This window comes from Enhydra lutris, unplaced genomic scaffold (genome assembly GCF_002288905.1).
Source record: "Enhydra lutris kenyoni isolate GAN:26980312 unplaced genomic scaffold, ASM228890v2 scaffoldscaffold12, whole genome shotgun sequence".
Classification (NCBI taxonomy): domain Eukaryota; kingdom Metazoa; phylum Chordata; class Mammalia; order Carnivora; family Mustelidae; genus Enhydra; species Enhydra lutris.
Genome location: NW_019154096.1, coordinates 43,472,386 through 43,494,065, shown reverse-complemented (window position 1 = coordinate 43,494,065; position 21,680 = coordinate 43,472,386). Strand labels below are relative to the sequence as shown.

General features: G+C 40.0%; 1 protein-coding gene across 4 annotated transcripts in view; it reads left to right on the top strand.

Moving 5' to 3' along the window:
- Positions 1-4,968, top strand: part of LOC111144842 (BMS1, ribosome biogenesis factor) — a 45,158-nt gene extending 40,190 nt beyond the window's left edge. For all 4 annotated transcript variants that reach the window (XM_022499379.1, XM_022499380.1, XM_022499377.1 and 1 more), the window contains 4 exons: positions 825-972; positions 1,317-1,492; positions 3,747-3,908; positions 4,430-4,968. In XM_022499379.1, the coding sequence (XP_022355087.1) occupies positions 825-972; positions 1,317-1,492; positions 3,747-3,908; positions 4,430-4,660 (717 nt within the window). In that variant the 3' untranslated portion in view covers positions 4,661-4,968. The remainder of the gene's footprint in view (positions 1-824; positions 973-1,316; positions 1,493-3,746; positions 3,909-4,429) is intronic.
- Positions 4,969-21,680: the final 16,712 nt, after the last annotated feature.

Below are 21,680 nucleotides of genomic sequence, written 5' to 3'. Positions count from 1 at the left end.
TTTGTATTGGTCTCTATGTCACTTAAATGTGCTCAGAAAATTTAAAGGTGACATTAATAGAGATACATACTAATAGAGGCTATTCCTTATGCTGTGTGAGACTGTGACAGAGCTAATATTGAAAATAACATAATCTTATTCACTCTTTTTTTTTTCCTGTTTTTTTGGATTGTGTTAAGCAAGGGGGAAAATCATAGGTTTGTTAAACAGCTCAGTAGAAAAATGGACAGAATTTTTAAAAAAAGGAAAATAGACAAAGTATTTTGTAAAATACTTGTTGACAGGGGTATGGAGAAATGGATGCTCTTTATGCAGTATAATGTGGGAGGGTAGTTTGAGTGACATTTATTGGAAATCTTATTAGTGGGTATTTCTATAGAAGTACAGAGTTAAGATGATCATAAAATATTCTTGTAATATCAGGTAATAATGTCACCAGCATTTATCCAGCTCTCTTTATTTTCTGAGCATGTACACCTAAGTCATAGGATATGAGCTGCAGCCCAGCCCTGGTTGATGATGGCAAAGGCTCTGTAGGCCAGTTCAGTCCAATAAATATCTTTTTAATCTTTTCGTCTACAAAGATACCAGTGATGAACATGCTAATGAGTCTACAATAGAATCTTGATTAATGTTTTTTTGGGGAAGATGAAATAGAATTGTATTCCATTTGACCTAGTAATTCCACTGTTAGTGGGGAGAAAACATTTTGATTATTTTATCACTATTAAAGAAGTTTTTTTCTTTTTTTAACCAAGGACTCATTTATGAACTAAAAAGTAAAATACCTGATTTTGTGTGTATTTTTTTTCATATACCTATAGGGAATGTTTAATTCTGCCTTGGAAGTGGCCAAATTTGAAGGTGCTGTGATTCGAACTGTCAGTGGCATAAGGGGACAGATTAAGAAAGCACTCCGGGCTCCAGAAGGAGCTTTCCGGGCCAGCTTTGAGGATAAGTTGCTGATGAGTGGTAAATATAACTTCGTGGTGTAATTTTAACAGCATGTTACCGTTCACTATTGATTTCTAGCCAGTGAGGAGTAGAGGTTGTAGTTCAGGTTTTAGAAAATTGGAGTTGAGTCCAGCTTTCCCCTGTTGGAGCATCTTAGCAGTATGCTGAGTTATGCTGTGTGTGGAGCCGTGTGATTCACAACCAGTAAGTTTTGTGATATTCAAGAGTAGTTTACTTGGTGAAGTCTTGTTTCAAAAACCGTGCCACCAACTAGAGAAGTTAGGGGTGATTGTTTTGTTCTTTTGTTTGAGAAGATGGTTATAAATCTTCCTCTGAAAATGTTAAACTGTGTCTTTTTCCAGATATTGTCTTCATGAGAACCTGGTATCCTGTCTCCATTCCAGCCTTCTATAACCCAGTAACATCTTTGTTGAAACCAGTTGGTGAGAAAGACACCTGGTCAGGAATGAGGACCACAGGTCAACTCCGGCTTGCCCATGGTGTCAAGCTAAAGCCCAACAAGGATTCTTTGTATAAGGTACAGTCACTTACACATGAGCTCCATAGATGGGGGTCATCCAGATGCTTTGTACATAATGTTTTCTGTGTTAAGAATTTTCAAGTAGTGGGGGCGCCTGGGTGGTTCAGTAGGTTAAAGCCTCTGCCTTTAGCTCGGGTCATGATCTCAGGTTCCTGGGATCCTCTCTGCTCAGCAGGGAGCCTGCTTCCTCCTCTCTCTCTCTCTCTCTCTGCCTGCCTCTGCCTACTTGTGATCTCTGTCTGTCAAATAAATATAGTAAAATCTTAAAAAAAAAAAAAAAAAAGAATTTTCAAGTAGGAAATCTACCATTAAATTGAATGAACATGTATATTCATAGACTATTTTGGAAAGAATTCCAGAAAGTGGTAGTAGGGGTTTTCATGGGTTGGAAAGGAGACAAACTTTTCATTATATACTCTTTTAAACTATTTTTTCCCCATCAGATACACGTATTACTTTAAAAAAATTTACGTGCTAATTTTTATTAAAGCAATGAGTGGGTTTTTTGGGAAAATTTTAATAAACTTTGTAGTGGAGTGGTAACATAAATACAGAAAAATACACGGATCACAAGCATACAGCTCATGAATTTAACACACCCAAATTGCCATCACCTGGATCAAGCAATAGAGTTACCAGCACAGCAAAAGCCTGCTTATGACTTCTAGTCACTACCCCACCTCCACCTCAAAGATAGGCATTCTCTGGACTCCTGACATGTAAATTAGTTCTGCCTGTCCTTGAGTTTTATAAAATATAGCATATACTATTTGCCTGGTTTGTTCTCCTTCAGTTTTATGAGATTCATTCATGTGTTTGTAGGCATTCAAATGTTGTTACTGTCAAGTAGAAATTTATTATGTTATACTGTCAGTTTATTCATTGATGTACATTATTTCCAATTTTTGGCCATTATAAATGCTGCCCCGAACACTTACATGTGACTTGTTTGGTGTACATGTGCACACATTTCTTTTGCATTGCTCCCCCCAGTTTGGGATTGCCAGGTATGGGGTATGCATGTGTTTGGCTATCACTATATGATGCCTATAGTATTCTGGTATAGTAGATTAGGTTAGACTCCCACCAACAATAGTTGCTAGTAGTTGACATTGTCAGTATTTTTTTAATTTTAAGTTCTCAGTGTCTTTCAAAATCCCATTTCGTTTGGAATTTGGTCTTTGAGAACTTTCATTATTTTCTACACAAGTCAGCAATGCATTTGAAAAGATTTGTTTTAATGCAGGATAAATATAAATTGTTTTATAAGAGGGGATTCAGGATATCAGTCTGCCATTCTGCCAGAAACAAATTTTCAGGCATTGCTTTTTTAATAAAGTAATTAATAATGAAATTTTAATCATGTTACATGAATTTCTAATAAAATATAGGACATGATACCTACAAGTACTACCTCTAAGCTTATGGTGGTGCTTCCTCTTTTTTTCAGAATGTGATTTCTTTGAGTTCCTTCATTCTAAGCATTTTAGGTTGCTCCTAAACAGAGAATATTGCATATTATCGTGGATGATGTCTTTGATGATAATAAATTTAAAGACATACCAGAAATATTCTCTATATAGTTGGTGTTGATCTTGAGGGTAAAGATCTAGGGCAAGACTTTCCATTTACTATTTTTGAGGCGGTTAAGAATTTTGGTCATCTCAATTTAAGCACAGAAATTAGATTACCTTAAAAATTGAATGTAGAGAGTGTTTGGCCTTTATATGTCATTTAAATCTCATTTTTCTCAGCTGGCCTTCCATCAGAAACAATAAAGTTAAACTTTTTAATGAGAATCAGGGATGGGAACACTTGAGCTGCTGATGATTAGAGGAAGTGAATCCACAGAGGTTGATAGTGAATATGAACACCTAGATGATTATTATTAGCCTAAAAGAAACTACCTCAGTGCCTCCAAAATAAGTTGTGGGTTTTTCATTAAAAGAAACTTTGGATATATTCATCTGCTCTGTTGAGATCCCGATAGTTCATACTGTAGACATGGATACAGTTGATTTTTTGGGAGGATTGCAAGTATATTCTGTGTATTTCTTTGTTTTGCCTAGAGCAATTTATATCCATTGAGGCAATCACGTTTGATGGATGATTGAATCCTCCTTTCTGATGGTCAGCAGACTCGTGTTACTGATCATGTGGAAAAGTCAATCCATTGAGAAGATTTTAGGCAAGTTTTAGATGAATATAGAGCATAATTTAAATACATCACTGTTTTTATTTTTCCTTTCAGCCAATTGTGAGGCAAAAGAAACATTTTAATTCAGTGCACATTCCAAAAGCCTTGCAGAAGGCCCTGCCATTTAAGAACAAGCCCAAGACCCAAGCAAAGGCAGGCAAGACGCCGAAGGACAGGCTGAGGCCAGCCGTCATCCGGGAACCTCAGGAGAGGAAGGTACTGTCAACAGATGGCTTCCTGTGTGTTGCATTTCAGTGTGAAAATAATGCTTTCCGTAGCACAGTTGATATTTCTGTTGCGTTCTCATTTTTCTTCAGGAAACGATAAGAGCCAGACTTATTTGAGGTGCTAGAACTGGAAGTTAGAGGAAAGGCCAGAGTCCATTTCCCTTCTGTTGTTTAGTCATGCTGTGTCTTATGCATTTTAATGGGGATTAATATGCACCCAGCTGGCAAATCACTCTTAGTTGTATGTAGTATCCACAGTGATTAACAAAGGTGGTTTTGTGATAAAGGCCATTATTTAAGTATTTTACTCAGTAAATATGCTCCTACTTATGCTTCCATGCAATTATGATTTCCTAGTTCAGGATAAATTTTCCCTGAGTTAATACTCATTTGGTTCATGGATTGATTCTAGGTTTGATACATGAGCTGAGGTGTTTATGTCCCCTGACTCTTAGAAGGAAAGCATGATGTCTGAGTACTCTGATGCTCACTGGGTTTTGTCCTTGTCAGATCCTTGCACTGCTGGATGCTCTGAGTACAGTGCACAGTCAGAAGATGAAGAAGGCCAAGGAGCAACGACATTTGCACAATAAAGAACACTTCAAAGTGAAGCAGAAGGAGGAAGAAGAGAAACTGAAAAGACAGAAGGACCTCAGGAAAAAGCTCTTCCGAATTCAGGGTCAGAAAGAAAGGAGAAATCAGAAGGCCAGCCTGAAGGGGCCTGAGGAGCCATCAAAATGAGCTTCAGACAGACAACTGTCATTTGGATCTGCAGAGATGGATGGTTTCAAATATTCCAGTACTTATAAATGACCACAGGGCATTGGAGCCCAAAAAGATCTCTTTGTTGGATTTATTGCCCAGACTGTGCCTTTGAGAAGAGAAATGGAAACTCTGTTGATAGGACACCAGTTCATTCTCAGCATCTAGGTTATGTCAGGATTTAAAGGAGTATTATTTATGGTTTTGTAGATTCCTTCATATTCCTCTTACCTGTCTCAGTTTAATTATTTGTGCTACAAAAATATCATTAAAATACTTTCCTGTTAATTTTGGCTTAATAGTTTTCATTAGGGATGAATGCTTGATGATTGTGGATAATTGCTTATTCTGTCACCTTTATAATGAGTCTTTCCAGTTGCGGGGGTGGATATTGACTTGAAAATTCAACTTTAAAATTTAGAAAAGAGTGTATGGTCCAGTGCACAGCTGAGTTTTCCAGAGGCTCTGTGATGTGCGGTAGTGCAGTAGCCTGACTACAGATGAGAGAATCCAGCTGCTTCTATTAATTTATGTTAGCCGTGTAATGGGCTAGTTTGTGTTCTTTTAAAACAAATAATAAAAATACTTTAAAACTTCCATTTTTTACATAATAAAAATTGATAGATACAACCTACTTGAAAAAAAAAACTTTGAAGTCCTTGGTCATTTTTAAGAGTCTGGCTCTGAAGTGTAGCAGGTCTGGGAAGGCTTCCTTAAAGGAAGAAAGTGACCTTTGGTGCATGATCTGAAGAAGCAGGTTAACTTGGCAAAAGGTAGGAGTGAGAAGAAGCGTGTGATCACCCAGCAGGAATTGAATGTATCTGCAAAGGTCTGTGGCACAAGGCAGCACAGTGACCTGTAAGCCAGTGTGTTTGGAGCCAGGATGGGCAGAGGGTTGTAGGAAGAAGCTACAGAGGAAGATAGAGAAGGAAAGGGAGAGGCAGGTGATGAGGCTGCATCAAGATACTGTCTTTATCTCAAGATACTGGAAAGCCCTTTGGAGGAAGTTTAGCTGGGAAAACATGGTCAGATTTGTATTTTTGAAAATTCCCTTTACTGGTGAGTAGAGAATAATGTGGAGGAAATCCAGAGGTAAATACTGGAAGGAGGTTGACACAGGAGCGCTAGAAGATGGTACAGAGAGGGAGCTTTAGGAGGTAACACTGGAGGTATGTTGGATCTGAGAGCTGTGAGAACAAGGAGTTTTCAGGAAAGATCCCTGGACTCCTAGGTGTCCGGCTTGCACTGAGGATTTTGGTGGCTGTTCTGCTGGGTAGTGAGGAACTCGCTTTTAGGGCGTGGTACCTGTGGGACAGTCACACGGAGACATCTGAAGAGGTCATTAGGAATACTGTCTGAAGCTCAGGTTGACCTAGTATCTGGGCTTAAATGCATTCCTAAGAGACATCAGCACCTTCCTGGAAGTTGATTCAGTTATCTAGGGAAGAGTCAAAATTGAACACAGGTGGGGCTTAGTCTAGTATGCTTCCCATTGGTTCAGTATTTTCAGATACCTCAAAATCACCAAGTCCAACCCATATAAGCAGAGCAGTGCTGCCCAAGAGGCCCAGTGATTGTGTTGCAGTTCACTTGACTAGAGCTGAGCAGGTCCAGCTCAGCAAGGCTGTGCACAGAAGCCAGACATGTAAGTGACATCAACAAACAGGACAGCCTCTCTTTCCCAGCCTCTTACACTACTGCTGGCAGACTTGACCATCCCAGTGTTGAGGTGTAGGAAGGGTCTGGGTGGTGGACTCCAGGCTCTGCCGGTCACTGTGATAGGTCACAGATAAGTTGCTGAGTATCTCTGAGAGACAAGTTTCTTGTCTGTAAGATGGGGTTAATAACCAATCTTGCAGTATGTAAGGATTTAATGAGATTACATGCAAAGTGACTGGTACAGAACAGAGTTTCAAATTTTTATTTCTCCGCTGGTCCCATTTTAAAGAGGTGTGTAAGTCTCTGTATTTCAGCACAATATACAATATAAATTTTCCTAACACTGGGTTGAGAAGATTTTCTCCTGTTTTCTTCCAAAAGTTTTAAAGCTTTATAATTTTTATTTTGAGTTTTCTGTGTAAGGTGTAAGATTTGGATTAAGGGTTTTTTTTGATTTTTTTTTTTTTTTTAATTTACAACCAATTTTTCTGATGTCGTTTGTTGAAAGACTAACCATTCTTCATGGAAATATCTCTGCATCCTTATCAATATTTATATTGTGATTTACAATATAGATTCATGTAACCACTACCACAATTAAGATATCACACAATCCTCTCTCCCAAGCACTAACTCATGCAAGGAAACCATCCCAACCATCCCTCACCCTACCCTGCTAACTACAGACGTGCTATTCCACACCACAGCTTTGTTTTGAGAGTGTCAGGTAAGTAGAACCCCATAAGACTTGTAACTCATGTAATGGCTACTTTCTCTAAGCATCGTGCCTTTGAGATTCATCCCGATTGTTCTGTGTTATCACTGATGCTTTCTGTTTGATTACTAAATAGTATCCAACTATATAGGTAGGCCACAGTTGGTTATCCATTCACTAACAGAAGGACTGTTTTTTTCCAGTTTTGGGCAATTATGAATATAACTGCTATAAACATTTGTGTGGAGGTTTTTATGTAACTAACCATAAGTTTTCATTACTCCAGGGTAAATAGCTAGTCATAGGAGTTGGTCATATGGGCTAATAGGACTGTCAGACTTCAAGAATGGCTGTACCATTTTTTTTAAGATTTTTTTTTATTTGACATTCTTTTTTTTAAATGAATAAACTTATATGTCTTTATTTATTTTTATGTATTTCTTTTCAGCGTAACAGAATTCTTGTTTATGCACCACAACCAGTGCTCCTTGCAATACGTGCCCTCCATAATACCCACCACCAGGCTCCCCCAACCTCCCACCCCCCGCCCCTTCAGAACCCTCAGATTGTTTTTCAGAGTCCATAGTCTCTCATGGTTCACCTCCCCTTCCAATTTCCCTCAACTCCCTTCTCCTCTCCATCTCCCTATGTTCTCCATGTTATTTGTTATGCTCCATTTTTGCTTTCCTACCACCAATGAGAGGGAGAGAGTTCCAGTATTCTTCCTCCTCATCATCACTTGGTACTGCCAGTACTTTTCGTTTTAGCCATTCTAGTGGGTATGTAGTGGTTTTAATTCACATTTCCTTAATGACCAATAATAATGAGTATCTTTTAATATGCTTATTGCCTTTCATATACAGTGACCTCTTTGGTAAAGTTTAGTTTCAAGCCTTTGCCTTCTTTTTATTTGGATTGTTTGTTTTTTTAATGTTGATTTAGAGAGTTCTTTATATATTTTGGGATAAGTCCTTTGTCATATATGTGATTTGCAAACACTTTCTCCTGGTCTACAGCTGTCTTTTTGTTAGCAGTGTCTTTTGCAAAGTTTTTAACATTTGTCAAGTCTAATTTATTATTTTTTTTCTTTTATGGATTGTGTATTTGGTGTCATGACTAAGAACTCTTTTCCTAACCCTGGGTTAAGAAGATGTTCTCCTGTTTTCTTCTGAAAGTTTTAAAGCTTTATGATTTTTTTAAGTGTTTTTTTTTTGTTTTGTTTTGTTTTGTTTTGTTTTAGAGTTTATTTATTTGACAGAGATCACAAGTAGGCAGAGAGGCAGGCAGAGAGTAAGAGGGAAGCAGGCTTCGCGCTGAGCAGAGACCCCGATGCCGTGTGCTCAATCCTAGGACCCTGAGATCATGACCTGGGCCGAAAGCAGAGGCTTTAACCCACTGAGCCACCCAGGAGCCCCGAAGCTTTATGATTGTTATTTTGAGTTTTTTTGTGTAAGTTGTAAGGTTTGGATTAAGGGGTTTCTTTGTATATTTTTTGTTTTTTTGTTTTTTTTTAAGTTACAACCAATTTTTCTGATGTCATTTGTTGAAAGACTAACCTTACTTAATGGAAATATCTTTGCATCCTTATCAAAAATCAGTTGGGCATATTTGTGAGGGTATATTTCTGGGTTTTCTATTCTGTCCCACTGATTGATGTGTCTAACTCTTGGCCATACAATTGATTATGGTAGATTTTTTTTTTTTTAAGATTTTTTTTTTAAATTTTATTTATTTATTTGTCAGAGTGAGCACAGGCAGACAGAGTGGCAGGCAGAGGCAGATGGAGAAGCAGGCTCCCGCTGAGCAAGGAGCCCGATGTGGGACTTGATCCCAGGACGCTGGGATCATGACCCGAGCCGAAGGCAGCGGCTTAACCAACTGAGCCACCCAGGCGTCCCTTTTTTTTTTAAGATTTTTAAAATTTATTTATTTGACAGACAGAGATCACAAGTAGGCAGAGAGGCAGGCAGAGAGAGAGGAAGGGAAGCAGGCTCCCTGCTGAGCAGAGAGCCCGATGCCGGCTCGATGCCGGCTCAATGTGGGGCTCGATGCAGGGCTCGATCCCAGGACCCTGAGATCATGACCTGACCTGAAGGCAGAGACTTTAACCCACTGAGCCACCCAGGCGCCCCTGATTATGGTAGCTTTATATTGTCTCAAAAGGGGTGGTGGGATTCCTTTAAATTTATTCCTCTTTTTCTAAAATTGTTGGAGCTCATCTAGGACTCTTCCCTTTTGTTATAAGCTTTAATAAACTTGCCTACATTTATAAAAAATCCTGTGGTAATTTTGATTGCGTTAAGTCTGAATCAATTTGCAGAGTTGACAACTTTGCTCCGTTGAGTCTTCCAGTCTGTGAACTTGCCATATCTCTCCATTTACTTAGGTCTTCTTTGGTTTCTGTCATCACCATTTTATAGTTTTCAGCCTACAGATCCTGTGCGTGTTTTATCAGATTTATGTCAAGATTTTTAATAATTTAATAATTAGGAGCCATTGCAAATAATACCAATTATTTAAATTTTGCTTTCAAATTGTTCACTGCTAGTTTTTAGAGAAATGTTTGATTTTGATGTGTTGTATTTATATCCTGCAACTTTACTAGACCCATTTATTAGTTCTAGGCTTTTGTTACTGTTGTTTTTGGATGATTTCTTAGGATTTTATACATAGACCATTATGTTGTCTGCAAATAGGGACAGTATTTTTTCTTCCCAGCTATATGCCTTTTGTTCTTGATATATTGGACTACTAGGACTTATCATATAATGTGGAATTGGAGAGATGAGTGTGGGCATCATTGTTTTATTCCCAGTTTTTTTGTAGATGCTCTTCCTAGTTTGAGGAAATTCCTTTCCATTCTAGTTAGCTGGGAATTCTTTTTAAATCATAAATGGGTATTGAATTTTGCCAAGTGCCTTTTCTGCACCAATTTATATAATCATGTGGTTTTCATCTTTAGATTGTTAATATGGTGGATTACATGGATTTCTTTTTCAAATAGTGAACTAACATTGCATTCTTGGGATAAACCCCATTGGGTTATGGCATAGTATTCTTTTACTATTTTGTTATATTTGATGCACTGATGTTTTGTTGAGCATTTTTATATATGTGTTTGTAAGAGATACAGATCTACAGAGTTTTTGTGTCTTTATCTGATTATGGTGTCAGAGTAAGGCTGGCCTTATAAAATGAGTTAGGAAGTGTTCTCTCCCTTTGTATTTTCTGGAAGTGATTAAATGGAATTGGTGTTATTTCTTTAAATGTTGGATAGAATTTGGCTGGACTCTGAGAAGCAAACTGAGGGTTTTTTTTGGGGGGGGGTGGAGTAAGCCTGTGGTGGGTATTATGGAGGGCACATATTGCATAGAGCACTGGGTGTGGTGCATAAACAATGAATTTTGGAACACTGAAAAAAAATTTAAAAAAAAAACAAAAGCAAAAAAAAAGAATTTGGCAGTGAAGCATGTAGGCCTACAGATTTTTAAAAAATGTTTTCGGGGGGCGCCTAGGTGGCTCAGCCATTAAGCATCTGCCTTCTATTCAGGTCATGATTCCAGGGTCCTGGGATCGAGCCCCACATCAGGCTCCCTGCTTGGCAGGAAGCCTGCTTCTCCCTCTGCTGCTCCCCTGCTTGTGTTCCCTCTCACTGTGTCTCTCTCTGTCGAATAAATAAATAAAATCCTTAAAAAAATGAAATAAAAAATGTATCGGTATCTTTAATAGTTATAAGGCTAGTCTTATAAGTTATCTATGTAGATAAGTTATAACTTATAGATAAGTCTATAAGTTATAGATAACTTATAGATATAACTAAAACTTATAGATAAGTCTATAACTTATCTATTTCATCTTGAGTGAATTTTTTGATAGATTATGAAATGGAATTAGTTTATTTCATCTAAGTTACCAAATTTATGGGCATAGAATTATTTGTAGGATTCCCTTCTCATCATTTTATCATCTTTTGAGGTCTGTAGTGATAGTATCTCCTTTATTCCTGATATTAGTAATTTGTATCTTCTCTACTTTTGTTCTTTGTCAGTCTTCTTAGGGATTTATTAATTTTATTGGCTTTTTTTTTTAAAGAATGAGCTTCTGGTTTTGATTTTCTCTGTTACTCTTCATTTTCATTGGTTTTTGTTCTTTATTATTTCTTTTCTTGAGCTTGCCTTGATTTTATTCTGCTCTTCTTCTCTAATATCTTAAGGTTGAAGCTCAGATTAATTATTTGAGACCTTTCTTCTTTTCTAATACAAGCATTTAATGCTATGCATGTTCCTGTAAGTGCTGTTTAGCTGCAAGTCCTAACAAGCCTTCTGTGAGTTCTGACAGTTGTTAGTTCCATTTACAAAGCTCTGGTGGTGTTCTTTTGGTCAGTTTTGTGTGTGCATTATGCAGTAGCCTATATGGGATCTGGACATTGATCTATCTCTTCAGTGATACACTGTTTAGGGTCAGCCCTATACATTCACAGCTCAGGAGGGAGCTCAGGAGTTCATAAACACTGTTCTGAACTTCTCCTACTCCATGATTTCCCTGGTACTTTCCTGTTGCCTGGGGCTCTCCAATTCCTTAAAGGTTAATGATGTTGACCATCCTTTCATGTCCTTATTTGCTGTCTATATATTCTCTTTGGTCAAGTATCTGTTCATCTCTTTTTACAGTGTCAATTTTATTTGTTTAATGTTAAGAGTTCTTCATATGTTCTAGACAGAAATTCTTAGGTATATGATCTTCAAATATTTCATCCTAGTCTGTATTTTGTCTTTTTATCATCTTAACAGGATCTTTTGCAGAGCAATAAAAAATTAATTTTAATGCCGTCCAATTTTGCAATTTTTCCTTTTATGGATTGTACTTTTGGTATCAAGGAATAATTTTGCCTTGTCCTTTCTCTACCTTCTCCTCTCCTCCTCTTCCCTCCCCTTCCTTTACTTCCTCACCTTCTACCAGTGCCTTCATCGTAAATTTCCCAGCCTCCACAACTGTGAGAAAGAAACTTCTGTTGTTCAAGCCACCTAGTTAGTTTATGGTATTTTTGTTATAGCAACCCAAATGGACTAAATGGGAGATAAAAAGAAACTCAGGAACTTACTCCTAAAGTCATTCCTCAAGTCCTGTGCCTCCTGGCCAGTCTGCCTTCCTGTTCCTCCTCATAGCATCCTTTTATGATTGCTTGTTAGATTATTCCTAGTGTATTTAGTGATATTAGAGGGAAGAAGCAGACAGGCAAGTCTACACCATCTTATAATGGAACATCCAGTCTATTTTTTGTCATTTGAATATGTTGCTACAATATCTGGCCCTTGAAGAGTGTAACACTTCATACTCCCACCAGCAATGTCTTCATACATCCATTTTCTTTACCCATGAAAACATCTGATGATATGACTTTTGTTTGTAAATTTGCTTCTGATTCCTAATAATAATTAATAATAATAATAATTAATCAATATGGACTGCTAGCTATCCTATGAGCCCAAACCTTAGAGATGTCACAAAAGGGACATCGAAAATTAATCGATAGAGCCCAGAATCTAAGATAAGAAGCCATGAGAAATCCCGAGGGAGATAGAGGATGAGAAGAGTAAATCCGGAGAGGGAAAGACCACAAACTGAACACCAGAGGGAGCAGATAAATAGACAAGACAGAAAAAGCATTTACATGTGCATAATAAATATCCTCAAGAGGATATTGGAAATAGGCTAGAGACAGTTATGAAGAAGAACCAGCTGGGGATATTATGTATGAACAATATAAGTACTGAAATGATAAACTCGATGAGAAGTTTAAAGAGGAGAAGGAAAAAATGAATGAGCGGGGATCAGGTTGGGGCTCTTCTAGGAGAGATGAGGAAAGGCCATTAGAGACATTCATTAGAGACATTCCTCTCATACAGCTGCCAAAAGGAGAAGAAAAAATCAATAAACAAGAGGAATTACCTGAAAAATAATTGAGAATTTTCCCAATTCCTGCCAGTGGTAAATGTGCTCGATACTTTTAATTTTTGCCAGTCTGTCAGACACAAGAAATATTTCATTATTGTTTAAATTTGCATTTTTATTAGATAACTGGAAGGCTCCAGCATGTTTTCCAGTGTTCATTTGCCATTCTCATAATCTTCTGTGATTTGTGCATATTCTTTTTCTCATTTTTTTGTTGGGTTGCTTTGCCATAGTAATTTTGTAAAACCTCCTTATATATTTTGGATATAAATCTTGAGGTTGTTTATAAATCTTATATTTTTTTCCCTAATATGACACATACTAGTCTTTTGACAAGTCTGCGATTCTTTTCTTTATACAGAGGTTTTAAATACCTGTACAGTCAAATCTAGTATTTTCCTTTATGGCTTTGAGAGTTTTGTGTCCTGAGTGATTCATTCCTACCTCTTTAATTTAAAAAATGATCTTCAACTTTAAATATCCTCCTATTATAAAAGATCTTTCCACATGTTTTCTAAATTTTTAATTTTTATTCTTTAGCCTAAAAATAATTAGTAATTGTTAAACTATTAATTTTCTTGTGACACCTGGATGGCTCAGACCACGGAGCATGCAACTCTTGATCTTGGAGTTGTGAATTCAAGTCCCACATTGGATGTAGAGATTACTTTAAAAAAAATCTTTAAAGACACTATTACTTCTCTCTTCAAGTTACTATTACAAGTTATTAGTTATTAGTTTTATTTACTTGTATTATTGATTTACACTTAGTTTAATTATTTTGAAAAAAGTAATTATTTTGAAGTAATATATGAATATATTCAGTTTGTAAACATTCCAACAATATAGGAAGAGTGTAAACAGAACCAGTTCCCTCTGTTATTCTCTCCGGAACTCTCATCTCATTATCTTCCCCACAGCTGACCATGCTGATCTGATATGTATCTTCCAGATCTCTTTTAGACACTTAAATTTTCCTGCGTGGAGTGTCTAAAAAAACAAACACATAGTACTGTTTTGTTTGGAAACTTTCTATTTTTGCTAGTATACGTGTCTTGGGAGACCTTTCTACATTGTTGCAACGTGTCCCTCTGTGTGTGTACATGCACAAACACATGTGTGCTCGCGTGTACGCGCGTATGCAGATGTACGTGTGTGTGTGTGTGTGTGTGTGTGTGTGGTCCTGTAGAAAATGTGTTAATCTTGTAGAGGGAACTGGGAGCTTCCTGTTTTCTCCTGTGGTTTTGTAACTCCGTAATGGCAATCCCCTATCCCTGAAGGCTCAAGGAGCCCCGTAATGCCTTCATTACCTGTTTTGTTCATTCTATGTTTATTGTTCTTTTCAGATTTTCTGCTTCCTGGTAAGCCAATTTTGGTGATTTATGCATTCCAAGAAAATCTTCTACTTCCTCCAGAGAAAACAAAACCAACCACAATGAAGCTGTATCTACTTTTTGTGGTTTAAAATATCTCCTTCATATCTGTAATCATGTCACTTTTTAATCTAATGTTTTCATAGTTATACCTTTTCTTTTTTTCTTTCGCTTGACTTCCCAGAGGTTTGCTTATTTTAATGATCTTTTCAAGTAACCAGTTTTGAATTTTATCAAGTCTACTTTTATTACGGTTGTTTTTAAGTTAAGTGACTTTGTATCTTGTTTCCTCCTTTTTAAAGAAATCTTCTTGTATTATTTGCTTAATTATACCTTTCTTATACTATTTAGGTACATGTATATATACTTAAGACTATTCATGCATATATACTTAAGACTATTCTGAATTCTTCTCTGGACATATCCAACAGGTCATACTTTTATAGCAGTCTTTTTTTTTTTTTAAGATTTTATTTATTTATTTGACAGACAGAGATCACAAGTAGGCAGAGAGAGAGGAGGAAGCAGGCTCCCTGCTGAGCAGAGAGCCCGTTTCGGGGCTCGATCACAGGACCCTGGGATCATGACCTGAGCCAAAGGCAGAGGCTTAACCCACTGAGCCACCCAGGCGCCCCTATAGCAGTCTGTTTCTAAAGTGTTTTTCACTTTAGGTTCTTTTTTCCACCCATCAGCTTTTTGCCTTCAGCTTTCTCTTCTGTCTCTTTCCATAATGCTTATTACAAATTAATTCAATGATATAAATTTCTCTCTAAATACCAATTTTGTGGAAGTCTATAATTTTTATATGAATACCTTATTGTCATGGAGTTCCAGATGTTTTTGTAATTTCCATTGTGGAAATTAATTTTGTTTCCAAAATGTATTTTTAACCTTGTCTTCTTATTGTTTCTCATTTTATTGAACCTGGCGAGAGACTGTGGATTGTGGAAGGTGTGGTCTCTTTGCTCCCCCAGCACAGGGCCAGTGTTTCCAAAGGCTCTACACGAGCTTGAGAATGAACACATCTTCTCCGTTGGGTAGGAGTTCACATCTTTCTGTAACTCGAGTTAGAGAGATTCTGATTTTTAACAGCCTCATCTGTTTAGTTGGCCCACATCTTTGGAGCTAGTGAATCTTTTAACATATCCATGATGTTTCTCTCTTTGCTTAGGCTGAAGGGAGTGGAGAGAGGCCAGAGATCTGTTTGTCCAGGCCTGGAACATTTTCATCTGCTGTTACTGTGCCTTGCCAGGTAAGTGCTCCGTTCTTTCAGAGAGCACAGAGTGCAGCTGGCAGTTAGCTGCATAGCCAGGTGCATTTGCCCTGGGTGGGAGGGGGTCCTGCCTCTGTTTGTCATTACTGCTGAGACGCTGTCCACTTCTCTGATAGATTTTGCTGGTCAGCTGCCTTCCCCCTGGCCTGGGCTCCTGGCTAGCCCACTGTGTGAAGATGAGCCTAGCAGGAATGAAGAGGAACACAGGCTTCTGCAAGCTGCCAAGACCCACCCCCCACCTTTGGGGCCGCTGCCACTCTGACACGGAGGGTGTCTCTGGGAGGTAGGCCCCACACCGCTTCCTTAGCAGGCGTTCCTCCCCCTGTGGTGTCTCTCAGGGCACCTCCTTGGCCTGCAGCTCTTTCTCTCTCGCACCAGATCTTGTCTGGCTCTCTCACCTCATTTCCTGCCCTTCCATACTGATGCCCATTTACCCTGGGGTTTATGTGAGGTGATTCTGCACGGTGCTAAGAGTGTGCATTTTTTGAAAGCAAGGATATTTGGGGGCGCCTGGGTGGCTCAGTCGGTTAAGCATCCGACTCTTGATTTTGGCTTAGGTCATGATCAAGTGTCATGAGATTGAGCCCCACACTGGGCTCCACGCGCAGCAGGGAGTCTGCTAGAGATTCTCTCCCTCTCCCTCTGCCCTACCCCTGCTCTCACACTCTCTCTCTAAAATAAATAATCTTAAAAAAAAAAAAAGGGTATTTGCACACCCATGTCCATAGCTAAAAGGTGGACACAACCTAAGTGTCCATCAGTGGGTGAATGGATGAACAAAATGTGGTATATCTAGACAATGGGAGACAATGGGATATTACTCAGCCTCAAAAAAGGGAAGGAAAATCTGACACATACTACATCCTGGATGAAACTTGAAGATATGCTTAGTAAAATAAGCCAGACTGAAAAGGACAAATACTACATGAGTCTACCTGCACGAGGTACCTAGAATAGGAAAATTCATGGAGACAGAAAGTAAAACAGTGGGTGCCAGGGGCCACAGGGAGGGAGAAAGGGAAGCTCTTGTTTAATGGCTTTGGAGTTTCAGTTTGGGAAGATGAAGTTCTAGAGATAGATGGTGATGATGACTGCAGAACAGTGTGGATATACTTAATAATACCGCTGAACTGTACATTTAAAAATGCCTAAAATCATAAGTTTTATGTGCATTTTACCATAATTTTCTTTAAAAAGGGGGTAGGTTTTGGAACCGGTCTGCCTGATTGAAATCCTGCCCTCACCATTAAGTTGTACAGCCTTAAACAGGTTACTAAGCCTCCTTGTGCTCCAGTCCTCATGTGTAAAATGGGAATCCTTGGGGGTTCACAGGGGCAGAGGTGTGGGAATGCTCCTGGCCCTGTGTCAGGTGGTGGCAGCTGCTGCCTTCCCTGGGTGCCTGTGTTGGGACTGGGGGAGAAGGAGCTCAGTTCACCATCCTGTTCATCCCTAGCCTTCTTCCAGAGGACTTTGCCCTGCTGCTCCTCCACCTAAGCCCCAGCACTGTCCTCTCTGCCCATCGTGCCCTGCTTGTTTCTTGATCCCCAGTAACATCTTGTTTTTCATGCTCAGCCCCGGAGTCCCCTCCATCATCCCCTGACTGCTGGGTCCTGGTTCCTGTGGGCTCTGCAAAAGTGTCCATCCTTTCTCTCATGATTCTTTGTCGTGTCTGTTTGTTGAGACACCTGCTTCTCCCAGTGGATGCTAAGGTCCTGGACAATGTCCTTACTGGTCCCTGGGTGCTGTTTTCTGAACTGGAAACTGACCACAAATGGCATATTCCTTGCTATCCTAACACCTGGCCCTGGTACACAATCAGCAAATGCCGTGTCCTCTTTTGGGGCCTCAGTTTCCCCATCTATACAGTCAACAAATGAAGTCATGGGGTGCCTGGGTGGCTCAGTGGGTTAAGCCTCTGCCTTCAGCTCAGGTCATGATCCCCAGGGTCCTGGGATCGAGCCCCGCATTGGGCTCTCTGCTCAGCAGGGAGCCTGCTTCCCTTCCTCTCTCTCTGCCTGCCTCTCTACCTACTTGTGATCTCTCTCTCTCTCCGTGTCAAATAAATAAATAAAATCTTTAAAAACAAACAAGCAAATGAAGTCATCACAGCTCTGATACCATGTGCCTTTCTCATAGTAACTGGTGCCGAGCTGGGTACAAGTCTAGGGGGCCCTCCCATGTGAGAGGAAGAGCACAGGAGTGTGTGCACATACTGTGGCTGGGCGTGAGTGTGTGCCTATGTGTGTTCAGGCGGGAGACAACCTCAGCTCCCAGCAGTGCGGAAGACTTGTTTTCTCTCACGATCCTGGAGTAAAGGTGGAGGACCATCCCACCTGTCTGAGTCCAGGGTCCTGGGGTAAGCGGGCTGCTGTGCTTGGGCTCCCCTCCTAGCCCTCATCACTGTGAGTTACACATAGTGGCCAGGAGGGGACACCAAAGACAGTCAAATGCAGAAGGGCGGCAGCCCCGCCTGCCTCCTGCCTGACAGGGATGGAGTGGGCCGCCAGTCCGTGTCTCTAGTCCCGGCCTGTGGCTGACAATGACCATAGCAATCATTATTCCCCACAGTTATTGTTTATGGTGCACTTATACTCCCAGGCACTGGGATGACTGCTTAATGTGGATTCTCTCATTTTATTTCCCTGTTACAGAACCCTGTATTTTTGTAAATCTGTGATTAAAAAACACCCAGAGTAGAGCTGAAAGCACTAGAAATCCGGGTCCTGCCACTCAGTAGTTGTGTGACTTGGGACACATCTCTGAGTCTGAGGTTCTTCCACATAAAATAGATGTCTTATCACAACTGTATGTGTTCATACATTTGTGTGGGACTATGTGCATGAATGCTTCTACACGTGCATGCCTGTGTGAGTGTGTGAGCTCACACATACTCATTAAAGCCCCAGAGGATGGCGCTGAGGAGTTGAAGGGGAGAGCCTCACCAGGCAGTCTGGTGCCCAAGAGAAAAGCTGAGATCCAGATGCATCCTGGGGGTTGTGTTTTAGGAAAGAGCACCTTTACAGTTCAGAGAGGGGAGCACAGAGGGCAGGCCTAGGGCAGCCTCATACCTCAGGAAAGGTGGAGCATAGCTGAGAAGATGGAGAGGGAGCTCAGAGAAGGAAGGGAGGACCGGAAGCATCAGGAAATGCACAGGCTGCCAAGAAGGCATCTTGGTGCCTGGGCGGAGACTGTCCACAGGGTGGAGCTCAAGGGATGGACCAGGGCCTTACCAGGAGTACCGTGGGGAATGGACCGGTGGGCAGACCACGGTGGTGGTGCCACTTCAAGGCACTACTGAGACAGGAGAGAGATGAGTTATTCAACAAGTGTGCTTGGGACAACTAGTGAGTCCACTGGAAAAACACCAAGTCACTCCTCATACTATAAAATCAATTCCAGCTGATTAAAACGTTAATTATAAGAAAAAGAGAGAGGAAAAAATAGGTGGATCAAGTGTTTGTGAGTCATCCCAGGAAGCAAGGGTGAGGGAGTGGACACAAAGAGGGGTGGATAAGCCTCTCACCTTGGTGCCTCTGTCCGAGGACCACACAGATCATACTGATGGCTGGGGCGGTGGCTTCTCCTGTCGCTGCCCCCAGGAATTCCTCCGAGGCATGGATGCCTTGCACATCCAGGCTCCCTGAGTAAAGAGAGAGAGGAGCACAGGTGACACAGAACATCTGAAATCACAGGGGCCACTGAGACTGTCCTGGACACAAGCAGCACAGACAGGTTTGGGGAAGAGAGAAAAGTCCCCACTCCTAGCCCCCGGGTCTAAGGACCTCCATGGACTTGCTTAGACCTTCCGTGCTTTTTTTCAGGCGTGCACATTTGTCCTTAGTTGCAGTTATGGAAAGGTGTGCTTCTAAGTAATCTTAACATACCCACTTAATTTTCTTTTTTTTAATTTTTAATTTTTAATTAACATATAATGTATTACTAGCCCCAGGGGTACAGTCTGTGAATTGTCAGGCTTATACACTTCACAGCACTCACCATAGCACATCCCCTCCCCAATGTCCACAATTCAACCACCCTCTCCCTAACCCCCACCCCCAGCAACCCTCAGTTTGTTTTGTGAGATTAAGAGTCTCTTACGGTTTGTCTCCCTCCCGATCCCATCTTGTTTCATTTTTTCCTTCCCTACCCTCCAAGCCCCCAACATTGCCTCTCAAATTCCTCATATCAGGAAGATCATATGATAATTGTCTTTCTCTGATTGACTTATCTCGCTCAGCATAATACCCTCTAGTTCCATCCACGTCATCGCAAATGGCAAGATTTCATTTCTTTTGATGGCTGCATAATATTCCATTGTGTGTGTACACACACACACACACACACCACCTCTTCTTTATCCATTCATCTGTTGATGGACATCTAGGTTCTTTCCGTAGTTTGGCTATTGTGGGACATTGCTGCTATAAACATTCGGGTGCATGTGCCCCTTTGGATCACTACATTCGTATCTTTAGGGTGAATACCCAGTAGTGCGATTGCTGGGTCATAGGGTAGCTCTATTTTCAACTTTTTGAGGAACATCCATGCTGTTTTCCAGAATGGCTGCACCAGCTTGCATTCCCACCAACACTGTAGGAGGGTTCCTACACTGTTCCTACAATTTCTTTCTGGCCAGCATCTGTCTTTTCCTGACTTGTTAATTTTAGCCGTTCTGACTGGCATGAGGTGGTATCTCATTGTGCTTTTGATTTGTATTTCCCTGATGCCGAGTGATGTGGAGCACGTTTTCATGTGTCTGTTGGTCATCTGGATGTCTTCTTTGCAGAAATGTCTGTTCATGTCCTCTGCCCACTTCTTGATTGGATTATTTGTTCTTTGGGTGTTAAGTTTAATAAGTTCTTTACAGATTTTGGATACTAGCCCTTTATCTGATGTGTAGTTTGCAAATATCTTCTCCCATTCTGTCAGTTGTCTTTTGGTTTTGTTGACTGTTTCCTTTGCTGTGCAAAAGCTTTTGATCTTGATGAAGTCCCAATAGCTCATTTTTGCCCTTGCTTCCCTTGCCTTTGGCGATGTTGCTAGGAGGAAGTTGCTGCGGCTGAGGTCTAAGAGGTTGCTGCCTGTGTTCTCCTCAAGGATTCTGATGGATTCCTGTCTCACATTGAGGTCTTTCATCCATTTGGAGTCTATTTTTGTGTGTAGTGTAAGGAAATGGTCCAGTTTCATTTTTCTGCACATGACTGTCCAATTTTCACAACACCATTTGTTGAAGAGACTGTCTTTTTTCCATTGGATATTCTTTCCTGCTTTGTCAAAGATGAGTTGACCGTAGAGTTGAGGGTCTATTTCTGGGCTCTCTATTCTGTTCCATTGATCTATGTGTCTGTTTTTGGGCCAGTACCATACTGTCTTGATGATGGCAGCTTTGTAATAGAGCTTGAAGTCTGGAATTGTGTTGCCACCAACTTTGGCTTTCTTTTTCAACATTCCTCTGGCTATTCGAGGTCTTTTCTGGTTCCACATAAATTTTAGGATTATTTGTTCCATTTCTTTGAAAAAATGGATGGAATTTTGATAGGGATTGCATTAAACATGTAGATTGCTTTAGGTAGCATAGACATTTTCACAATATTTGTTTTTCCAATCCATGAGCTGAGCATGGAACATTTTTCCATTTCTTTGTGTCTTCCTCAATTTCTCTTATGAGTACTTTACAGTTTTCTGAGTACAGACTCTTTTCCTCTTTGGTTAGGTTTATTCCTATGTATCTTATGGTTTTGGGTGCAATTGTAAATGGGATTGACTCCTTAATTTCTCTTTCTTCTGTCTTGTTGTTGGTGTATAGAAATAGAACTTATTTCTGTGCACTGATTTTATATCCTGACACTTTACTGAATTCCTGTACAAGTTCTAGCAGATTTGGAGTGGAGTCTTTTGAGTTTTCCACATAAAGTATCATATCATCAGCAAAGAGTGATAGTTTGACTTCTTCTTTGCCTATTTGGATGCCTTTAATTTCTTTCTGTTGTCTGATTGTTGAGGCTAGGACTTCTAGTACTGTGTTGA